General features: G+C 34.4%; 2 protein-coding genes and 1 long non-coding RNA gene across 11 annotated transcripts; 2 read left to right on the forward strand and 1 right to left on the reverse strand.

The window, feature by feature from the left end:
• Nucleotides 1-557: 557 nt before the first annotated feature.
• LOC126922836 (enolase) lies at nt 558-4,484 on the forward strand. Its single transcript, XM_050735777.1, has 7 exons — nt 558-732; nt 1,320-1,422; nt 1,724-1,897; nt 2,084-2,241; nt 2,542-2,842; nt 3,006-3,292; nt 3,504-4,484. The coding sequence occupies exons 2-7, from the start codon at nt 1,360-1,362 to the stop codon at nt 3,823-3,825; spliced, it is 1,305 nt and encodes a 434-aa protein (XP_050591734.1). The 5' UTR covers nt 558-732; nt 1,320-1,359; the 3' UTR covers nt 3,826-4,484.
• A 3,149-nt stretch (nt 4,485-7,633) lies between these two features.
• LOC126922826 (facilitated trehalose transporter Tret1-like) lies at nt 7,634-17,670 on the forward strand. 9 transcript variants are annotated; one of them, XM_050735759.1, is made up of 11 exons: nt 7,636-8,073; nt 10,239-10,618; nt 11,468-11,645; nt 12,584-12,719; nt 13,411-13,619; nt 14,009-14,278; nt 14,687-14,912; nt 15,793-15,986; nt 16,076-16,255; nt 16,662-16,796; nt 16,884-17,670. In XM_050735759.1, exons 2-11 carry the CDS (start codon nt 10,602-10,604, stop codon nt 16,917-16,919), a joined length of 1,581 nt encoding a protein of 526 aa, XP_050591716.1. In that variant the 5' UTR covers nt 7,636-8,073; nt 10,239-10,601; the 3' UTR covers nt 16,920-17,670. The 9 variants fall into 9 exon arrangements, with proteins under 9 accessions (XP_050591724.1, XP_050591716.1, XP_050591718.1 ...); XM_050735761.1 differs by having other exon boundaries at nt 10,278-10,618; XM_050735762.1 differs by having other exon boundaries at nt 10,433-10,618.
• LOC126922866 (uncharacterized) lies at nt 9,117-10,239 on the reverse strand. The gene is made up of 2 exons (XR_007712967.1): nt 9,454-10,239; nt 9,117-9,274 (listed from the first exon to the last, which is right to left on the reverse strand). It is a non-coding gene; the product is annotated as an uncharacterized LOC126922866 (long non-coding RNA).
• Nucleotides 17,671-18,468: the final 798 nt, after the last annotated feature.

Below are 18,468 nucleotides of genomic sequence, written 5' to 3' on the forward strand. Positions count from 1 at the left end.
GATTGTATTAAAAGTATTTCAAAAACTTACGACAAGTTACAAATATTAAAAAAATAATAAATATAATATATATATTTATATAATATGTTTTTCCTTTATAGACATTCATTCAGCTTGAAATGAATTTGTTTATCTATAAATTTCTATTCTTCTACAAATCCTATTTATTTTAAAAGTATAGTAAATAATATTTCTACGTAACACTTTTTTGGTTCTTTCATACAATGGTGAATTCATTTCCAATATCATATAGCATATTATATAATAATAATATTTAAAACTAAATAGTTTCAACATTACAAAGATTCTGTGCGTTATAAATAAAAATATGCGCATATAAAGTTTGCAATTTTTAAGAGTTATTTTAGCAGTTTTACAAATTCGCGCGCTTATGAACAATGCAATACAAAGATAGTAAATCATTAATGAAACGATAAAACCATACGTTTAGATTACGCAATTTTCGTTATTTTATCATGACAAATTATATTCAATTAAAACTTTAAGATTCTGCTTCTATATCCTATACCTGCTTATATAAATATCTACGTAGATTTTATCATATTCTCAGTAGTCTAGGTTGTTGAGAAACTTTTAGTTTCAACGCTTCCGTAATTCATACGTGACGGGATCAGAATCGATAGGAGAGCTACCTTCGTGATTTGAGGTCAATTGTAGGACAGTATCATTCTACTTCGAACACTTCAAGAGGATTGTCATACGTTGCAGTAGGTGAGCTATATTTTCTTCAGTTTTACAGCATGAGTAAAAAATCGTCTCTTCAAGAATTTCTAGACACTGTATGAAGTATCAAGATTTGATTTGTATAGTGTTTTGTTTCTTAAATTCGTAAAACAGAAAAAAAAAAAAGAAAAAAATGTTTTTGATACGTGCTGCGTGCATTAAGTGCCAAAGTTTTATCGTAAGGTCATTATATGCGATTGTTCGAGTACATTATACTTAGTTTTGGAAAATGTAGCACTTTTGAAATCAAACAACTATTAACTTGATTGTTTAGATTTTTAAACTTCTTCCAGTGACCTTGTCAAGGTCAAACACAATATTATTTCCAAGGCAAGCTTGCCTACCGGTATTTCAAATTCACACATATTTTGTCGAAAAATATTTAAAATGCTTAAATTTAAAGACAATTTGATGTTAATATTAAGGAAAGATTATTTATCCTTGAAACTATTAGTAACTGACATGTAATATGAAAGTTAGATCGTACCACCTTCTCGTGCTAAATGGTCTGTATTTAATAATTTTTCAATATTTAGAATCAGTATTTTTGTTATCGTTAAATATTTTTGTTTCAGGCTTCTAATCAGTAAATACAGTACTAATTACAGTAGGAAAATGCCAATCAAAAGCATCAAGGCACGTCAAATTTTTGACTCTCGTGGTAATCCTACTGTAGAGGTAAGATTACAAGAAAATGTTAATTATTAAACAGATTAAATTTTATTTTAAATGTAATACTGTTGCATATAAAACAAAGATTCATTTTGGTATACAATGATTTTTGTTCTGAAAGTATGATAAATTATAAATCATAGATCGACAAGTGTACATTATGTAACCTTATATAGAATATTGGTATAATTTTAATATACATTCCTAATTTCCAATTATATGCAACATTTTACATTATAATACATTACGTGATAATTAAGATTGCACATAAATTGTTTTTATTATTTTTTATATATTTTATTTATAGGTTGATCTTGTATCAGACAATGGGCTGTTTAGGGCTGAAGTACCATCAGGTGCTTCCACCGGTGTTCATGAAGCTTTAGAACTTCGAGATAATGATAAATCTAAGTATCATGGGAAATCTGTTTTTAAAGCTGTAGAGAATATTAATAATATCATCACACCTGAATTGTTGAAGGTATTGAGTGTTCAGCGTTTATGCATAATACGTAGCATATGTAACTTTTTTCAATTTTATGTAGATCTATCAAAATTTGTCTATTTTTTTAAACACATTTAGAAGGTGTATATATTGTTCATATGATCGAACAATAAAAACATTTGAATTTATTAACTAATCAATATGAAAATATTCGTTACCTAGTCAAATTTGGAAGTCACGCAACAAACTGATATCGATAACCTTCTATTGAAACTCGATGGTACACCAAATAAGTCAAAACTTGGCGCCAATGCACTTTTGGGTGTTTCTTTGGCAGTTTGTAAAGCAGGAGCTGCTAAAAAAGGGATTCCTTTATATAAGTAAGTGTGATTTTTAACTTAGATGCGATATCATAATTTCTAAATAAAACTATTTAGACAAATCTTTCTTTATTAGCCTATGAAATGAAATTACAAAATATATATGTCAAGTACAAGTAAAATGTATAAACGAATTTTAAATTTGATACAACTTTTTCAAATAATAAAAGATGAACGAAATTTTATATTACGTATCTGATACAAATATCACAGCTTTTACCTTATAATAGGTAATATAAGGACATATAATATAATAAGGACATATAATAGGTAATTTTGTAAATTGTCCTGTAATTGCAGATATATCGCGGAATTGGCAGGAAATGCCAATATTATTTTGCCAGTACCAGCTTTTAATGTTATTAACGGAGGCTCACATGCTGGAAACAAATTGGCAATGCAGGAATTTATGATTCTACCTACTGGTGCTGCTAATTTCACTGAAGCCATGAAAATGGGTACTGAAGTTTACCACCATTTGAAGGCTGGTATTAAAAAGAAGTTTGGCCTTGATGCTACTGCTGTCGGTGACGAAGGTGGCTTTGCTCCAAATATCTTAGAGAACAAAGAAGCTTTAAATCTGATCATGGATGCCATTAAAGTAAGTATTTTTCTCTCTAAAAGGAAAATATTTTCTTACTAATGAACTTGCGCAAGAAATGTTCTTGCGAGGTATAGTTTACGTTCGATCTTGTTATCGTATTGAGTTATATGTTATTGAAATGATTATTGAAATGATTATTCATAATTATCGTACAATGTAGGTTGCTGGATACGAAGGGAAAATCAAGATTGGTATGGATGTTGCTGCATCTGAATTTCATAAGAATGGGAAATATGATTTAGATTTTAAGAATGAAAAGTCTGATCCAAACACATATTTGGAACCACAAGCTTTGAAGAACTTATATTTAGAATTTGTTAAGGAATTCCCGATTGTATCGATCGAAGATCCATTTGACCAAGACGACTGGAACTCGTGGACTTCTATGACATCCTCCACTCCTATTCAAATCGTAGGTGATGACCTTACCGTCACAAATCCTGAAAGGTAAAATTAAATTATTTCCGATTTCTTATGAAATTACAAGTTCATCAAATTTCGATATAAGTGAAAATATCGAATTAATTATTTATCCTACAAAGTTATTCGTAGCATTAAATTGATAACTTGTAAATTTTAAAAAGTAATTACATTCGTTGAAAGCTATTTTCCTTGTTCATAGACAATAATTTCATTGTAAACCTATTACACATTACAGAATTAAAACGGCTATTGAGAAGAAGGCTTGCAACTGTTTGTTACTAAAAGTCAATCAAATAGGCACTGTCACAGAATCAATCAATGCCCATAAACTTGCTAAAAGCGCTGGATGGGGTACAATGGTGTCTCATCGTTCTGGAGAAACAGAAGATACGTTCATAGCTGATTTAGTCGTTGGTCTATCGACTGGTCAGATCAAAACGGGTGCACCTTGTCGTTCAGAACGTTTGGCAAAGTACAATCAGATTCTTCGTATTGAAGAAGAATTGGGCGCGGCTGCCAAATATGCAGGGGAGAAATTCCGTAATCCTCATGCCTAAATAAATAATAATAATATTTTATTAACACGAGATACTAGTTGTTATATTTTCTGCAAAATAAATCGAACATATACTTTCGTAATCTTTACAATTGTGTTAATAAAATAATATTCAATGCTATCGATGTTACTATAGCATATAAAACTGAGAAAATTTTTAGTTTCCATTAAAAAAAGTACACGAAGAAATAAAAACGTACAGATATTTATTATTTAATTATTTAATTAATAAGAATTGTTTATAGATGTGCTAGTTAAATGAAATAATATTACCGATGATTCAATACGATAGCAGTAATTATAATAACAATATTACGAAATTAATTTGTTAATTTCTTTGGAGAGCTTTTATTTGATCAAAGGATATATAAATCATATCTTAATATTTTAAGTATGATGTTTAGATCTTGTTTCATAGAGATGGTTAAATTAGATTAGATTTCACAGCGACAAGTAAAAAAAGGGAAAAACGATGAAATCTGTTATTTGTGAAATTGAAAGCACAAATTGAACGAATATCATACATGATAATGATATTGACGAAGCTTAATTCTGGTTTCTCGTTAACCACGAGATCTAAATCTATTTAAGTAAAGTGATCAGAAACACTGTAAAACAAAAGTAAAATAAATGTGAATAAATATCATAACATATAATCAACATTATAATATTTCAAATAAATTAATACCCCATTCTAGAAAATGTTATTAACTTTATTATTACTACTACTTTGTTTCTTTTTCATCCGCTAGAAAGTTATTTATAACATATTAAATTAATTAAGTAAATCAAATATATTAATGTATCACCACTGAAATCACCTATTAATGTATCACCTCGCATGAAATCCAATATACATATAATTACGAAATAAAACCATTTATAATAATTTGAAGTACTATTTATAATAACAAATTAATATAAATATTCATCAACATCGAACAGATAGATATATCGTTCAACGATATTTCCGTTAACAAACGGTGAAAAGGAGGAAATAGATCCGATAGCCAGAAGGGCAACGCACTCGGTAGACTGCCGAACAAACGGTGAGTGAGTGAGTTAGAAATCGTGATTTCTTTGTTTCGCAACGCTAATTTATCAAGTCCATAACTACAAGATATAGATTTCTCGAAATAAATCGCGGAGAGCGCTTTATCACACGTGCAATGTTATTTAAATTTGCTACTGACAAAAAGGAAACAGGAAAAAAATGTGAAAATTCGCGAAAGTATAAACCACAGTGGAGTGTTATAATTGTTCACGCGACGCTAATAAATACCAAACGGTGCACTCGTGTTTCGATATACGCAACGCCAATATCGAGATGTCGAATTGCGGTCACGTACAAAGCTGCTGGTGCTCGATCACCTCTGTGCAATTGTCTTAGCTGAATCAGGTGATCGAGGAACAGGAACAGATTTCTACAGTCGCAGTGAAAGGAATTTGGGCATTTCGCAAACGCAACACTACGTATAAGAATGCGACAATTTATTAACGCAACGCTAATCGAAAAAATTACAAAAACAATCTCGCAACGCTGGATCTTAAAACGAATTTAACGTAAAGTCAAACGGCCGAACTGATGAAATCGAGGAATAGAAAACATATGTAAGACAATATGTGTTCAGTAATAATTACGAATAAGATTATGCTCTTAATGAGGAACCTTTATATATATAATGCATTCAAAAAGTAAATAAAGTAACCAGGTTTAACGTTCGATCTACCATTTCTTTTGCAAAATGTCGCGCGGAACCGTTTACGTCTCTAAATATCATGGTCTTCTTTTCTACGACTTGTACGAGCAAGTATTGTACTAAGCTGCCGCCCGTGTGTCATTCGGTGCGAGGATTACCGCGCGCCCCACTCCTTAGTCTCACCTTTTTTCGTTCGTGTAAGAAGGTTTGATCGCGTGCAGGGATACTTTGGCCGAATTTTAATCGCGTTATTTTGACTTCAAGAATCACCCTTTAAATTTCCTGACACCTGTACCCGAACACCCCCTATATATTCCTTCTTTTAATTTCACCGTACTACTGCATCATACCAGATCCTTATTCCTTCAAATTTCCGCATCCTGCTCTAGCTACTAGTCTTTGGCTTCCCTTACTTCCCTTATTAAATGATCTTGAATCAATCGATATTATCATCTTTTAATTTCATCGTTGAAAATTCCTTTTCCCCTTTGAATCGTTTTTCACGTAAGAATCGAAGAGTTTTCGTTGCCATTGAAAATTATAAATTATACGAGTTTATTACATAATTATAAAAGAAGCTGTAAATTCCAGAGTAATCGTACATCGTTATAAATTTTCAGGATTATACGTATAAAGAAAATGAAAAGAGCGGCGATTGAATGAGATAAAACATTTTCAGTGTGATGTAGTAAATCAGGGTGAATAAAATCAAAGATTCTGAAAATTAATCGCCGAGGGTATGTTTATAAAATCATTTCATCTTCTAGAGCTTAATATTTTCTATACCTATGTGTTTTATATTATACAAATTGGGAATATTAGATCAAATCTTGGGTCATAAAGTGTACATAGTGAGAGGCTCACTGTGCATATTTTTGAAATCGTAGAAGGTCCGGAAGGCGAACCGTGTTCTGACCGCGAATGCGGATTTACTTTCCACTTACTTTTATCGTGTACAAAATGTGTACGAGAGACAGATTTTAACGACAATTTTATCAAATCGACGAATTACGATAACTTTTACGGTATAAAAAGCGACCAATATTATTGAATTATTAAACAATATTCAGTAACAGTATACAGTATCTATCGGATGGTTTCTAGAGAAGAGATATATACAATCAGAAAAATCTACGTACACGCAATGTTGCACATCATTGGCGAATAAAAGTTCTTACCGCTATCGATACATAGAAAGTTGGCGTAATATCTATCCCGTTCTATGATTCTGCTGAATCAAATCAGAACATTAAATTATACCTTACCCTGAATAGATAGAAATATAAATGACGTATTGTTGAAAATTGAATTACTCGAGTTTTACAGAGCTTTTTTTTCTAAAGGAAAGGAAGACAAAGTTGAAATTCGAAATCTCGAAGGATTCTCGATAGAATTTATGAGATAATTGCTAATCGTACAAACGATTATTCGTTTTTATTTAACGTTATATATAATTATGTCACGAACGAATATGGAAGAAAATTGATCGTATCTCGGTGTACTTTCACTGCCTGTATTACGAAGTAGTTGACGTTCTAGGTCATTTTCTATATATAAAAAAAAAAAAAAAAAAAAAAAAAAAAAGATACGGTTTATACGGTTGACCGCGAGCACGAAGTAGCCTTAATGTAATCGGTCAAGTTGAGTCGTTAGCCTTGCTAGTCAGTTATTCGAATATCGGGTCAAGGTTATTGAACATCAGACGAATAAACTCGGCATCTGATGGTTCATTTTTGATGGCCGCATAAAATCATACTTTATTTCAATGACGGACCGTTTTTGTCGCGATCGATCAGATTTGCGTAGATTTCTATTCGAAAGCATCTAAAATACGACAAAACAACCGCTGACTGGCTATCAACACGCGTATGTATACAGAAAAGAGAGGTCCGTACGAAAGTCTGAATGGAAAAAGGTTATTTTATTTTTTCGACCCGTCGTTTCGTATAGAATCACTGTCATTCCGTTGATCTTAGTTGAAACTGATCTTTTCTGACCGGATATTTCCTGCTGAAGGTAAGCCACTTAGAGATAATGGTCGCTCTGCCGTCTAGCGTGCCCACGATGAACGCCGAGAAAGGGATTTAATTGAAGTAAGTGGCTTATAAGAGCGCGTATGGTGGAATGTTTCATTCAGTTGAGCCAACGTGATCCAAGGCAAACGAGATCCGGCGCGTCTCTAACGAATCGTTTACTTATCGTTCATCGCTTTTCCGTTTCGTATCGGTTTTCTACTTCGTATGCACGCACAGTGAAACTATCGAATTTGTTAATTATTTCTTGAAACAGTTGAATTATCTTCTCTCGATGGTGTCCATTTCTCGTCTCACAATAATTGGAAAATTTCTACAATTACGATAAACGTTGCCCAGGATATAATACAATACTACTGTGAAGATGAGAAAGTAAAAGTACTAAAAGTTGCAGCGGTGGGTGTGTGAGAATGAAAAAGAAAACCTTGCCTCTAACAATAAGTGATAATAATTGTTATTTTTAAAACATAAACGTTTAAAATGTAAATCTATTTCCTATCAAATGGCAAGCAAAATGTATCATTCTTTCGTAACGTTTCTTCATAAGTATATATCGGTATAGCATGTTCAAGGAATGTATAGAGTCGTCCCTATTATATAGGCATACGTTCGTAAAGTGGTAATAAGCAACAGTTAGAAGAGACAGAGATTCTTTCTATGATGGAAATATTTGATTTCTTAACAGTAAAACTACAGCTTGACCATTCGTATTTTTGCAATTTGCTTGCTTTGCTTATCGTGATTCTACCTTTCCTTGAGAAAGAATTCAGTTAGACATATCAATTATGCACAGATTTTTTTCTTCTTTTTTCTTTTTTTTTTTTCGTTTTTTTTTCCTTTTTTTTTTTTTTTTTGAAAAAGGATATCACGGCAGAAGGACATCCAAGACAAGAGGCTGCAGATAAAACTGGTCTTTCACGTTATAGTCCATAATTATCTAGATCAAAGACACTTGGTAGTTATCTATCGGATTAATTATTAAATTTATCATTGGGGAAATCCGTAAATCTTATATAACTGTTGAAAATTGTGGATCTTGATGGCCGAAATATCGTTATGGGAACATTGAATTTACACTTGGAATCGATATTAGTATAGTCGTATATTTACTTTATGGACGATTTCTAGAATATTCATCGATACACACTTGCACGCGTCTCAGCACTTTCTTCCATACCCGACCGTTAACCGACTAAACAGTTTACATTCATCTGTTTTCCAGACGTCGAGTATCTCTACCACGTATTTAACCTAGCTCAGCACGCAAAATTATACATATCTCGATAATAACTACCATGTACGTTTCAAATATTATCTCAAAGTTTAAATTTGTAATTCGTTAAGATCCACAATTTCAAAAGCAAAAACATCGTTGAATGAAAGTTAATATTTCGCATATAAATTAAGATTAATGATCTTAAGCAGCGTCGATTTCGATGATTTTTGAATATATTAGGAAAATAAACATCTTGAACAACTTTCTTTTATACGTATAACCTACGTAATTACATTTTATGCAATATATATTTACATTTACATGTATGCAGTGTATCTCTGTCTATAGTTGCGCGTATATGACAGCGTATGCGTTTTCTGTCCGTCGCTCTGCTTCATTCGGTTTGCAAACGAGGATCGGCCGAGCACAAAACCCGCGTGCACAACGATATAACGCATATGCGTGATTGCGAGGAATGTCTGTCGCAATTCGTCAATTCAACTAAAAACGAATATCAATGTACCGGGTTTGGCTTTTGGTTAAAATATGCAATGCGGTCGTCGGTCGTCGGTCGTCGGTCGTCGGTCGTCGCGAGGCTGCAAATAATGACCGATTGTACGAATAGTAGGCAAACGAATAATTGATAAATATTATAATAAATAATAAATAAATGATATTACTGTGATGTGTTTCGGGCGTCGTGAGGATGCCGAATCGAAAAACATTTATAGTTTGTGCTTCAAGACTTTAAGCTCGCACGACTTCCGGTTGTGGACGGAAGATAAGCGGCCGGCAACCAATAGCGACGCATACGCAGCCATAGATGCACAACTATAGGTAGAAATACACTGTAGCGATATGTGCAGTTTTTTAGAGAACATCTCGCAAACTAAGCTCGATTAAGAGATCGACGGTTATACGTATAGGAAAAAAGTTGTTTGAAATATTAAACTTTACCAACGTATTTACAAGTCATCGAAATCGGAGAGGTTGAAACGATTCTACAAGCTTATCAGCAGCATCTGAATCGATTATGAAAGGAAAGTCATAGAATTATTAAAGCACTAGAGTCAAGATGGGTTTCACATTTCACAGTCACGATGATCGATAAACTTGCGACTTATTGTACCAAAGAAACAGATATATTTTAATATTTTAATCCACAACAAAGTCTTACGAAACCGTGGAAACTCAAAGTTAGGTAAAACTACCAAGTACGATAGCTTAAAAGTTTCGTTAAAATGCAAAAATTTGAAGTAAACGTTCGAATATATGTACATATACATATACATATACATATGTATATGGGGAACGTCGTCGATCAAAGGTCATCCGGCGCGAGTTCAATAAGAACGTAGAACGTAGAATCTATAATCGAGAATGTAAAATCGAGAATCTAGAAGCTGAATGAAATGGCCCGTTGAAACTTCATCTGACTTTTATCCAAATATTTAATTACAATTAGCTTGGAAACTAACACCCGCGACATGCACAAAATACATAGAACGCGCAGAAGCAAGAACACAACGATTACGTCGACAACGTTACTTTTATGTAATGCATTACATAGTAAACGCGTCTTATTGAGTGAAAATCACTGTTTTCTTCGTCATTTATATATCAAAGATTTCCATTAACGAAATATTATTTCATGCCAAGTCAAACATATCAGAGACTATAATAAAGAAAATAAAAACGCAAATAAGAAGCAACAAAGCGCAAAGTTATTAAATCACGTGATCGAATTATTAATTAGCAAAGTGACGGATCGTGAGAATTGTCAAAGATCGATATTAAACAGTTTGAATTTGTTTAAACCTGCTTCGGTATGGCGCCGCCAGAAGGGTATGTTATATCGCTGTATTATGCATTTCGAGCAACAATCATCGTAGAAACGTAGTTTACGTTACAACGAATATGTAATAAATTTTCATTGCATTCGTTGACCTTGTCGCTTGTGCCCGTATACTGTTCATAGAGGTATATGGTATAATAAGCTATACACGTATATCTCTATGCTTGTGATTATAGAATAATAAGTTTCTTATGCTAATACGGGCATTCGATCGTACAAATCATAACCGTATACAGAGTAATATATCAAATATTGGAAAGTACGTGTATATTTCTATATTTTGTCGCATCTAACTGTAATTCGATATCGCAAGTTTCTCAACCAGGTACATACATGTATACGCTTGTGTATGCTTCTTCAATTCCTACATGCACTTATCTTTATCTCATTTTTATCTATTCATCTTTTTTCATCGTAACTTACTCGCCTATCGTATATACACAGTTGATATCTTCTAACCAAGACATCCTCTATCTACATCCAGGCTGTTGATGCTCTGTATTAGTTTTCAGCGTTTTTCTTCTAAATAGTAAATCGTTAAGACAAACGGTAGAATAGAAAATTCGTTATTTTTAATGAATATGGAGAACAAGTAGGATAACTTGAATATGTAGATGTGTTTAACTTTGTTATCGTCTATATCTATAGATAGATATATTACGTAGTCTAACTACAAGTATACATACATATATGGGTTACGCTATAACTCGTGTAACTTTCTAAATGTAAAATTGTGCTACTTGGAGAAAAAGGCTGAAAAACGATGTCATCGATATAACAAAAGTTATGGTATATTTAAAAAGATTTCTTCCTTTCTTTGTCAAATGCTGCTATTTTAGGGAAGAACACCGTTCGATGTTAGGATACCATGCAGCCAATTACGATGCAAAGATAATACAGGTTGGCGATGTTTGCGAAGACATTGAAAATAATAATACTCGAGATAAAGATAGCACTTTGGACGAAAAATGTGACACGATATATTACTCGTCAAATTCCAAAGGTATATTCGCACAGGTGAGGTGCATTAATAAACACATATTATTAATAAAATGTACTACGTACAGAAGGAATTACTTAGAATTTTAGAATAGTTTGAAAAGTCAGCGGTCTCTTGTCGCTGAATTAATTCCAATTAAATCAAATTGCTGTATGCGCTCTATTAGACGTACGAAATGACACTGTCTTTAAAGAAAGAACATAAGAAGCAAATTCATCATTTTCTCTTCTCCATAACATACATACATATATGCATGTGATATAGAAGTTAACCAAAGAGATAGTAATGTAAATAAATAATGATAGCGATAATTTATCAAGCATATTAAGTATATAGCATAGTATAGTATAGTATAGTATAGTATATTAAGAAACAGTATTAACAAATATTATTGATAGATATTATTATGATATTGATGATAATACGATAACAATGAAACGATGAAACCCTCCATGATACCTTTGAGTGTGATTTGAAAGTAAAAAAACAAGTATCATTTTTGATTATTTGAAAAATGTTTCGTTTAGGTAAATATGTATTCAGACAGAAAAGAAGCCAGCTCGGATTTCGATGATTCTCAAATATGTTACAAGTTCGATATTGTAAACAACTTTTCCCTATGCGTATGTATGTATCGCGAGGCGAGTATTCTATAGATTAATACGCACCGATAAGGGGATTACGACGGGATATCGTTGCCTATAATTGGAAAATCGAGCCGACCACTTCCGGTTATACACGCACGTGTATAGGAAAAAGTTGTTCAAATGTGTTGGTATCTAGGTAACGCGTATTTTTTCTCCTTTTTCGATTCTCCGATTTTTCCAAGTTTAAAATATTTCGAAAAATTAGTATTATTATGGCAAAACATTTTTCAAGTATACTTTTCTATTTTCGATTCTTTTCTTCATTCGATCTTTTTCATTCGATTTTTAACATCTTTTTTGTGTTTTAGTGCTTGGTATCTGGTGCGGTATTATTGCTACTAACCGGTGGAGGGATGCCAATTGGTTACAGCGCAATTTTGTTACCGCAATTGGCCGAAGAAAATGGTACGATGTACGCTGATCGGCAACTTGGATCCTGGATAGGTACCTCTATCTGTTTCAAAATAAATTTCTCAATTACGTTCGATAATGCTAGATCTCGTAACATCTTGAACCTTTACATACTACGAAGCAAGACGACGAATCTACCTTGTCTTTTCGACAGACTTTGACTTTTCAGAAAACTACCATCGCCGCTATTTCGGTTATTCCGTTCGATTGTCGGAACTGGCCACTTGCGCCGTCCATAATCGAAATCTCTGAGATGTTTTGTCCCCATTGTGATCGTTGACATTTTGCGTACAGAACTTTACTACACAGGTTTATCGTTGCCACTGTATTCGTAGACGAGTCATCTCGCCACACACAACACGGTACTGTTACGTTCGCGTCTCATAATTTCATTATTCCAAGTTTGTACAATTTGAAGAATTTGAAGAACTCAGGACCCGTCTACGAAAATCCCGCGTAGAGCACCAATTTCTCCTATTGCCCGCTACTTCTTTCCTCGTCGAGCTCGCTTCGGTAACTTTGCTTAATCGGTAACTTAATCCGTTACTCGAATCGATACACCGTTGGACATTGTTTCGCGTTACTCTTGGATGTCCGCTGCCTCGTTTGCGCCAAGACTCGGAAGAATTATTTTCCGGCTTAAAGTCCGCTACATCGAAGAGCAATCGGCAAAAATGTAATTTTTCTTTTGCGTTCAAGCGTATGTTTGCTATTTATGTTTCAGCTTCGGTTCATAGTCTAGCAACACCTGTCGGATCTTTGGTGTCCGGCCCATTGCTGGACGAGATCGGCAGGCGTGGATCTTTACAATTTGCAGCGGTACCGCTGTTCGTTGGATGGTTCGTCATAGGTTTTGCTAAAAACATTTCCTGCCTTTTGATAGGAAGAGTCATACTAGGTTTTGGTGTCGGCCTAATGGGAGTACCAGCTCAGGTAGGAAGTATCCATCATTTCCCTTTTCAATCGCGTAACAAACTTTTCATTCTTCAGCCAAATTCGTCGATGGACAAATTGTTTTTGTTTTTCGTACGTAAATAATTAACTTTAATACGTACAATGACTTTTTATTTATGGATTAGCCTTCGAGTTTTATTCAATCATCATTGACGTTTATATTTATCCGTTTATATTTTGTCCACGTTACATACGTATATGTATAATCTATTAGTTGTCATATTCGTGTCACGCAAACGTACGATCTACCGTACAAATCCATCTATACTTTTTTTTCTTTTTTTTCGTTCTTTAGTATTTTGTTAATTTAAGAATTCTATCTATCTTGAAATTTGAGACATTTATCTCGGAATCATCGTGTCTGACAGGTGTTACTGGGTGAAACGGCTGATTCGACGCTTCGTGGATTTCTGACAGGAAGCACGCTCACCTTTTATTGCCTCGGTATTGTCATCATTTACGCGTTAGGAGCTTGTTTTACGTGGGACGTCGTGGCTCTTTGCGGATCCGTTCTTCCCATAACAGCACTGATCGCGTTAATCCTGATTCCGGAAAGTCCTGCTTGGCTCGTAAGCCGCAAGAAACCCGACAAGGCGAGAAAAGCGTTGCTGTGGTTGAGAGGAGGTAACGTGCAACAGGTAAGTACAATATGTATACGTACGTATAGATATTTTAATAAAATAGTCACGGAATCGAAATTCGTTTTATCGTGATAATCAGTGCATTTAGAAAATGTATCGTCGGTTTGCCATTTGGGAAAATGACATTTAAAAAACCCTCTATTATTAGATATGTACAGCGATCGAGCCTATTAGCGAAATGGTTTCTACAACGAGAGCCTTTTTTTTTTATCCAATAACTATTCGTTCTTACAGTCAATTAACGGCCGAATAATAAATTTTATCGGTTATTATTATTTCTTGACAAACTTTATTTTACTTTTGGCAATGTGACGCCACGCGACGTGTCGCGTCCCTTGCGGTAAGCCGATGATGAATTTACGATGAAAAGTTGACTTTTACAAATTACGTTTATATTTGCGAAAGGTTGACGCCGAAATGAGAATATTGGAAGCTCGAACGAAAACAGATTTAGCACGGACGGCTACGACCACGACGTCACGGCTCGGACAAATTTCTTCCGTCGTTTCTACGCTCCTCGATCCTAGTGTTTTGAAACCACTAACCATCATCAATATCTTTAATATTCTTCAGTTAATAAGTGGGACATTTGTCATCGTTTTCTATGCAGTAAATCTCGTCGAAGATATCGGTAAAGGGAATCGTTATGCATTTAATATACAGCTACACGTTTTATAGAAAATACCAAACACTAACGACTTCTTAATCTGTAAAGCAAATTGTTAAATGCTCTCGTAACGCTATCGATTCGAATTCTAGAATATCTAATCATCGAATGATGAGCCAGTTATAGAGTTCATTTCCTATCGTTATAGAGTTTCTCGTCTCAAAAACGAATATTCGACGGTACGAACGACCAACGCGAAAAGTACTTTCATCGAAAGATATCTATTTCTTTTACGATTTAACAAGGAACTTGAAAAAAATGTTTCAAACCGGGCAATTTTCGCTATACTTTTCGCTAATTGGAAATGATTAAAGGGTGTTCTACTTGGACGATTAGTCGAATCCAAGAATCCAAGAGCAGCCTGAACCGGCCGTGATACACACGTTACCGGTTAATATTTTCTTTCTGAAGTTTTCATATTGCAAAAAGGTGTTTCCACGTTTACTCTGGTGTATTTGTTTTTCAGGAACGTCTACGAAATCTGCTATTACGCGGCAAATTTGTGCAGCAATTCTAAATAAAAGACTGTTTCCTTTAAACATTTGACGGTTATTTAAAGTGATTTAAAATCACAAATACCGACGATGACCATGTCTTTAGAGAATAATCGCGAGTGTACACAATTGCGTTTGTCGAGCGAAAATTGTTGCGTTTGAAACGAGCAACTCTGTAAGGATCATCCAGATCCAGTGGATATCGTAGAACAGAGAACAAATTTTATTCGTTGTAATCGATAGAAAACAAGAAAGACGTCGGTTTTATCCCATACGCTTCGTACATACATACGTTATTATTATATTAATTACATAATTCTGATTATGCCTACCTATTTCGTTATACGCAGGTGGTGACAGAATAAATAACTATTTGGCAGCGGTAATTACGGCCGTTACTAGGGTCTTGTTTAGTTCGATAGCGAGCGTTTTATTGTTGAAAATAAATAGAAGATATCTAGGAATGTTCTCTGCTGTGGGCACGGCTTTCGCTTCCTTGGTCCTCGCGGGATATTTATTGATCCAGCAAGAATCTTCTATCGACGTGAGTGTACATTTTTATTTATTTATCATAAATGTTGTAGATTTATGTAGTTAATGCGACACCTGTTATATCAGATTCGTATATTTTAGGTTTACGTTGTTGGTATTTTTCTGTTGGCCTACGTGGCAGTCAGCTCCATGGGATTGATGACATTTCCAGGGTTAATGGTTGCCGAGTTACTTCCGCAAAGGGCTCGAGGAATTGGCGGTGGTTGCAATTTCTTCTTTTTCAACTTGTTCATCTTTATAGTTACAAAATCTTTCCCCGCGGTACGTCCACGATTATATAAGATTTAACGCCTGATCATTTATTTATATAGCAAACATACTATATAGCAAGGATACTTGAACGTAAATGACGCTTTTGAAATGTTTACGAGAGATTAAAAAATGATTATAGTTATAGTATGTACTCGTGTAATTTCATCGATTTCATCGATTTCATCGATTTATAGTAGAAAGGATTGACTTGATTTTTCTCAATTTATCGGAGAACAACGATCGGCTGGCGTCAGCGGAGGTGTCGTTGTACTCAAATCCTAGACATCAAGTAGAAAAATGATTGACACGACACGGTGTGCGACATAATATCTCCATTTGTATACGCGTAATCTTAATAACAGCAACAAAATATCGCGAGAAATTGTCGAAAATAACGTTTGCATCGTTAAAACAGGTAAGCGACGCGGTAGGCATTACTGGAATTTTTGCAATTTTTGGCATTTCCGCCCTTTTGGAGGCAATATTCGTTTACGTTGCTTTACCGGAAACGAAAAATCGCACGCTTCAAGAAATTGAGGATTACTTTCAGGTATGCATCCTACGTTTCTACTTTGATCCAGCGTACAGTACAGTTTGTTATTTGATAAAAACGATCGACATCTATTTCCCATTGCAGCAAGATAACTTACTTTGGATCACTCGTTCGAGATAAAGGACAAGTGACGGAGCCATTCATCGTCCTACGTAAAGATTCGTACTTTAAAATGTACAAGCGTAAGATTTATATACAATATAGGTAATTATAATCGACGAATTATGTCGACGCGGCAATTATTTATTTGTTCAAACCGATTGTCAAACGTTGGACGGGCCCTTGAAAGTTTAAGGTTTAATTTTCAAAAGTTTAATCACCGCCTCTCCGATGTTTCTCAAGGTAATTTCAAAATAGTTTTCGAAAGTTCGACATCGTCGCGTCCGTCGACAAATTGTAAGAATAGAACGAAAAATCAACGTTTAACTCCGCGTTTAACTTTACGCTTTAACCGACCGAATAACTCGGCCGAATAACAGCTTGCTGCAAAGTTCCGCGAGCGAATCCTCGTTCTCGGATATTTAATATGGAATATCGCCGAGAACCGATCGTCTTCTTCCTATTTCGCCGCCAGTTCCACGTTCCAATTGTGACTCTGGCATTCTACCGGTTGTGACTGTCGAATACTCGTGTCTGCCACATGGTCGCAATAGCGTACACGAAAAATCTCCTCGAGCAACGAACATGCTCCATAGTCGATCAACGAGTATACACGATCTCTTATATTTCCTAACAACATCCTACAAAGGATTCAAAAACTTTGTGACAATTGGAACGTATGTACCAAAAGATTTATTTCCTCCTAAAACGTACATTTATCCTATTTACGATATTTATGTATATACGTGTAAATAAATATTCGCTTTCGTCACGGTGTTGCACTCTTTATCGTTATATATATATATATCATCTTCCGTATATAAGGATAGAGCGCATGAGCGAAGAGAAATATAATTTCAATAGCGAAAATGGGGGTTTTTAGCGGGTATGGAGCTACCATGCAGCTACCGAAATCGCCGAGTCTCGCATAACGGTGACTTGGATACGGATACATGTATCATATACCGGTAAAGTAACAGACGAATTTAACGATTTTGCGACGAATGCGGCGACATCTGCGGGAAAATCAGTTATAGCAGTATTTGAAAAACTTCTTTTAAAAACATACGCACGCTCTTTTGGATGAACGCTCTTTTTCTTTCTAATTAAACTTTTTATCTTCCCTTGATATAAAAGATATGGTAGAAAAAAGCTCGTCACTCGCATCTGTACTCGTTAAACGCGGGTAAAACGCTGAAAGAACATGTTCTCGTGCACCGGTACTTGCATTACTCGATTAAGAATTAGATAATCGTTTTGGCATTGAAAATTCTATCCTCTGGTCAGAGAAACGACTAAATACAAATTTTGTATTTGGCCGCGTCACCGACCACAAATTCGTATTAACCGGTCAAATATTTCAGCGAATCGTCAGATTGAAATCGTCGTATGTACGGATAATAATAGAAAATACAGGTAATAGTAAGTAAAAATGCAATTATCAAGCAATCGATGTTATCGCAGTTACGTTTCACGATGCTTTATCTTTTAGATTTTTCTATCTATCACAGATTACGGATCGATGTACTTTTTCGTTTATTGGCTCCAACGAATTCGTTTCGAAATGACT

This window comes from Bombus affinis, chromosome 12, assembly GCF_024516045.1.
Source record: "Bombus affinis isolate iyBomAffi1 chromosome 12, iyBomAffi1.2, whole genome shotgun sequence".
NCBI lineage: Eukaryota > Metazoa > Arthropoda > Insecta > Hymenoptera > Apidae > Bombus > Bombus affinis.